Below are 5,708 nucleotides of genomic sequence, written 5' to 3' on the forward strand. Positions count from 1 at the left end.
ACACAGCACTACATTTCAGCTTTCTTTGTATTCCTTTGTAATATAAATTGTGTTTTAGCCAACTGACTACTGACAAGCAATACATTAGCAAAACAATATCCTATATGGTAAAATCAATAACATTTATATTGCATGAAATACCTTCCCTGAAGTCTACTGAATCTGTTCCATGAAGGAAAAAGACTTCCTGTAAAAGGGATTCAATTTAGTTCGCTATGACAGGATGGTTTTCTTCATAGCAATAAGAAATATTTTGAGGGGTTCAATAATCTACATGTGGAGAGCTCAAGCAATTGCTTAGTGTTTTGCAGGGCCGAGGTTACAATACTAAAAAAGTTTAACATTCTTCAAATAATTCCTGATTATTTCAGAGATATAAAACTCAGCTATCTTGTTCCAATTGTTACTAGCACAGTAACATAGAAATCTAACACAACATTATAAAATGCAGCAATAAAATAAAAGTCCTTCTTCAGGCATATAGGAAGCAAAAATAAGGCACATGGCAACATAGAACCCCTACAGGACAGACTAGGGCAACTGGTGACAGATAGGAGTGACAAAGCTGAGCTCTTCAATGAGTTTTTAACATCTGTATTCCTGAACACGGATAAAGGCATATCTCCCATTTGGATTGTAGACGGGCACAAGAGGGACACCAGCCTACCAACAGTTAGCATTGACCTAGGGAAGGGACCCTTGGAGAGGCTGGACATGTTTAAGTCAGCAGGCCCAGACAATCTTTGTCCAAGCTTGCTTAGGGAATTAGCCAGTGTTATAGCAGAACCACTGGCAAGACTATTTGAGCACTTGTGGTGCTCCAGTCAGGTCCCAGATGACTGGAAAAGGGCCAGTGTGGTCCCTATTTTCAAGAAGGGGAGAAAGGAGGATTGTGGTAACTATAGGCTGGTTAGTCTCACCTCTATCCTTGGGAAACCTTTGAAAAAATGATTAAGGGACACATTTGTGAAAGTCCAGCAGGAAAAATAATGCTGAAGGGCAACCAGCATGGATTCATAGCACATAGATCCTTCCTGACTATTCTTGTTTCTTTTTATGACCAAGTCACAAAATGCTTATATACAGTTGTCAAGGTAGATATCATCTACTTGGATTTTAAAAAGGCCTTCAATACAGTGTCTCATCCCATTCTTATAAATAAACTAAGCAGGTGATGAATAAACTAAGCAGATGCGATGTAGATGATTACACTGTCAGGTGGGTGGCAAAGTGGCTTATGGAATGCACCCAAAGACTGGTGGTGGATGAGTCGGTATCAGAGATGTATGTAGGCAGTGGTGTCCCCCAAGGTTTGGTCCTTGGACCTGAGCTGTTCAATATTTTTATCAGTGACTTGGATGAGGGTGTGGAGAGCACTCTGTCCAAATTTGCCTATGACACCAAATTATGAGGCAAAGTAAACACATGGATGGGCAGGGAATGGATTCAGGTGGATTTGGACATGTTGGAAAAATAGGCAAAACAGAATAGGATGCAGTTTCATAGTTTCATAGTTTCTAGGGTCGGAAGGGACCTGAGCAGAACATCTAGTCCGACCCCCTGCCATGGCAAGAAAGAGTACTGGGGTCAAACGACCCCAGTAAGGTGGTCATCCAACCTCCTCTTAAAAACCCCCAGGGTGGGAGCCTGCACCACCTCACTTGGAAGCTGGTTCCAGACCCTAGCCGCCCTGACCGTGAAGTAGCGCCGCCTGATGTCCAACTTAAACCTTCCCTCCGCCAGCTTGTGACCGTTGTTCCTGGTCACTCCTTGCGGCGCTCGGGGGAACAGGGACTCCCCCAGCGCCTGCTGATCCCCCCTAACCAGTTTATAACAGGCCACAAGATCCCCCCTCAGCCTTCTCTTTTGAAGGCTGAACAGGTTCAGGTCCTGCAACCTTTCCTCATAGGACCTACCCTGCTGTCCCTTGATCATACGAGTGGCCCTCCTCTGGACCCTCTCCATGCTGTCCACATCCCTCTTAAAGTGCGGCGCCCAGAACTGGACGCAGTACTCCAGCTGCGGCCTGACCAGTGCCGCATAGAGGGGGAGGATCACCTCCTTGGACCTGCTCGAGATGCATCTGTGGATGCACGACAAGGTGCAGTTGGCCTTCCTAGCCGCCTCCCCACATTGCTGATTCATGTTTATCTTGGAGTCAATAATGACTCCCAGATCCTTTTCCACCTCCATGCTGACAAGAGGGGAGTTCCCCAGCCTGTATGTATGGTGCCGGTTGTTCCTCCCCAGGTGCATCACCTTACACTTGTCTGTGTTAAACCCCCTCCTATTCTCCTCCGCCCATCCTTGTAACCTATCTAGGTCCAACTGTAGCCTGTTGCTCCCCTCTATTGTGCCCACATTCCCCCACATCTTAGTGTCATCAGCAAACTTGAACAGGGTGCTTTGTACCCCCTCATCCAAATCACTGATGAGTTTAACAAGGATAAGTAAAAAGTGCTGCATCTAGGGAGAAAGAATCATCAACACATACAGACTGGGGGATGACCTTCTAAGTAGCACACTAACAGAAAGGGATCTTGCAGTCATAGTAGACTCCATGATGAACATGAGTCATCAGTGGGATGAAGTGGTAAGTAAAGCTAACCACACTCTATCATGCGTTAGCAGGTGCATCATGAACAGGTCTAAGGAGGTGATATTTCCCCTCTATGCAGCTTTGGTAAGGCTGCAGCTGAAGTACTGCATCCAGTTTGGGGCACCGCACTTCAAGAAGGAGTAGGATAACCTTGAGAGGGTCTAGAGGAGGACTACTCATATGATTAGGGGCCTGCAGGTAAGGCTCTGCATGGAGAGATTGAAGGACCTGGATCTCTTCAGCCTCCACAAAAGTAGGCTGAGAGGTGATCTTGTGGCTGTCTACAAATTCATTGGGGTGGGGCATCAAGGAATAGGAGATACTCTGTTTATCGGGGCATTCCTTGGGGTGACTAGAAACAATGGCCACAAACTGGCAAAGAGCAGATTTAGATTGGACATCAGGAAGAACTTCATGGTAAAGTTTACCAGAATCTGGAGTGAGCTTCCAAGGGAGATGGTGCTCTCTCCTACCCTGCAGGTCTTTAAGAGAAGACTGGACAAGCACCTGGCTGGGGTCATCTGACCCCAGAACTCTTTCCTGCCCAAGGCAGGGGCTCAGACTTGATGATCTACTGAGGTGCCTTCCAACCCTAAAAATCTATGAAGTCTATAAATCTATGAAAATTATAGAATGCTTCCCCAAGGAATTCTGAGTTTTACTTTAGATCTGTTATTACTTTTGAATAGAATATTCTGCACTTCAGAGATACAAGACATGTACTCTTCACTAAATAAAAATGGATTTATTAGGCTTTTTTATTCTGACTTCATCATGTGAGTACCAGCTTCCATCAGCTGTGATGCCACGGGCTAAATAAATTTATCATGTAATTTCCTCAGATTCCCTTGTGATAGTTATGTTCAGTTTTTACATCTATTTTTAGCAATAAAAATATCTGCCTAAACCTCTTTATTCATGGACATTAGTTGTGAACAAAGCTGCTGAAAGTGAAGTTTCTGGTGTCTGTATTTTGGAAACATATTCTAGAGGGAGCCTCAGATCATAACATAAATTAAACTTGTCAACAAAAACTAGATGCAGACATAATTTCTGTGTCTAAGAGTGTGTCCATTAATTGTAAGTTAATGTTTTGTGCTTTTCTTGCCTTTCTCCTTTGTAAAGCACCTGAATAAAAGTCAAAAGTGGGGTATATCGAATTGATTCTTTGGTGGACAATTTTAAAGATTTCTGAGGGACCAAAACTGTCCTGACAGTCTGCCTCCTAGGGCTAATGATCTATCTGCAGAATGTTATGTCGAAGAAAGAATGAAGATTGACATGTTTTGGCACTTTGGGATATTGGGAGTGGAAGGTTATCTTCTGCAGATGTTAATCTACAGTCTCACTAATAGCAATGGTCCCTTATTATTAAGATAAATCTACAAAGCATGTGTAACAGACTCAGCCATTGATGGCAATGGCAAAGCTCTAGGGCTGGAAGTTGCACATAAATTGGTTTAAGTGATTAGAAACTGGTTTAAACCTGTAACAGAATAGAATTTCAGTGTACATAAACCAGTTTCAAAATGGCTAAAACTGGTTTAAGATAAACCTGGTTGAATGTAGTATCAGATTTACCTGAGTTGGGTCAAACCAGTTTATGAAACTTCTGTCCCAGACCCTTTCTTGGTTCAAGTTAAATCACAGTCTCTCAGCATCCCAGCATGCTTTCCACCCCTGGGCTGGGCTGCGTTGTCTTCTCCAACAGCGAAGGATTGAGGGGTAAAGGGGAGGCAGGGACTTCCTCCCCCCTCCTCATCCTCTGGCAAACCCTGGCTGGGGTCTGGGGCCAGGGAGGGGTGTAAACTTCCCTTACCCTGAGTACAGAACTGTCCTGCCTTGCTAAAAACTTATTGCTGGCTGCTACTGTGGACTACAAATCCCAGAGGCACCTGGAAAAAGAAGAGGAAGTGATGAGTAACTCTGCAGAGTCCTGCTGTTGTAATTCTGGACTGAAAATCTCAGAGACCTCGGGAGCAGTAGAAAAAAGAAGAAAACACACAGCCCATGCTGGCTATGTGCCAGAGAGCTGTGCTTTAGCATCCCTGGAGTTTCTGGCTTGACCCACTGCAGGCACGTGGTTGCATTTCCTGAATCAAAAGTGAATGTCTGTCCATTTGTTTCTCAGTTTAATCTGTGCAGTTTAAACTAACCTGGAAAAACTGAACTGATTCAGCCTCAGGATTTTTGACTATCTGTCCTTAGCCTTATTGAGTTAAGAAAAGAAGAGGTCCCTAATTGAACCTAAAATGTAATTCAGAAATATAACTCAAATGATACGTAAGGTAGTGATCTTAAACTCAACTTTGATCTTTCTTTCTTTGATCTCAGGCTGGTTTAGCTGAGCAGCTGGGTCTGATGCACTACATGGAAGTTCTGATGATGATCACAAGTTATGAATATGTTCCACCAACATCTGATGAAAATGTCACTGTGACAGATACAGAATTTGAGAATGTTCCAGTTCGGTTATATGTACCCAGGAAGCAGTCCAGTGAATTGAAAAGGGCAGTAATTTACATTCATGGTGGAGGGTGGTGCGTTGGAGGCTCAGGTAAGCACAAGGAAAACTTCTTGTTTTCACTAGCTAGGATCTTGTGTGGCAGCTGTCAGCTGCTAGTGTAAAGTGTTGCCGTTTTATGGTATCTGTTTACAGGAAGGGACGTATTAGATAAGAAACATATTATTGTAACAGGTGAAGTAGAACTTCTTTCATTCAAAACTGATACATGTTCTAGTCTCTCTATAGTTTCATAGTTTCTAGGGTCAGAAGGGACCTGAGCAGAACATCTAGTCCGACCCCCTGCCATGGCAGGAAGAGCACTGGGGTCAAACGACCCCAGTAAGGTGGTCATCCAACCTCCTCTTAAAAACCCCCAGGGTGGGAGCCTGCACCACCTCACTTGGAAGCTGGTTCCAGACTCTAGCCTCCCTGACGGTGAAGTAGCACCTCCTGATGTCCAACTTAAACCTTCCCTCCGCCAGCTTGTGACCATTGTTCCTGGTCACTCCTTGCGGTGCTCAGGGGAACAGGGACTCCCCCAGCGCCTGCTGATCCCCCCTAACCAGTTTATAACAGGCCACAAGATCCCCCCTCAGCCTTCTC

General features: G+C 44.5%; 1 protein-coding gene across 2 annotated transcripts in view; it reads left to right on the top strand.

Annotated features, from left to right (window-relative positions):
• Positions 1 to 5,708, top strand: part of AADAC (arylacetamide deacetylase) — a 54,341-nt gene that overhangs the window by 31,692 nt on the left and 16,941 nt on the right. For both annotated transcript variants that reach the window (XM_019503148.1, XM_019503147.1), the window contains one exon: positions 4,934 to 5,156. In XM_019503148.1, coding sequence (XP_019358693.1) covers positions 4,934 to 5,156 — 223 coding nt within the window. The remainder of the gene's footprint in view (positions 1 to 4,933; positions 5,157 to 5,708) is intronic.

This window comes from Gavialis gangeticus, unplaced genomic scaffold (genome assembly GCF_001723915.1).
Source record: "Gavialis gangeticus isolate Ggan-Ray unplaced genomic scaffold, GavGan_comp1, whole genome shotgun sequence".
Taxonomy (NCBI): Eukaryota; Metazoa; Chordata; order Crocodylia; family Gavialidae; genus Gavialis; species Gavialis gangeticus.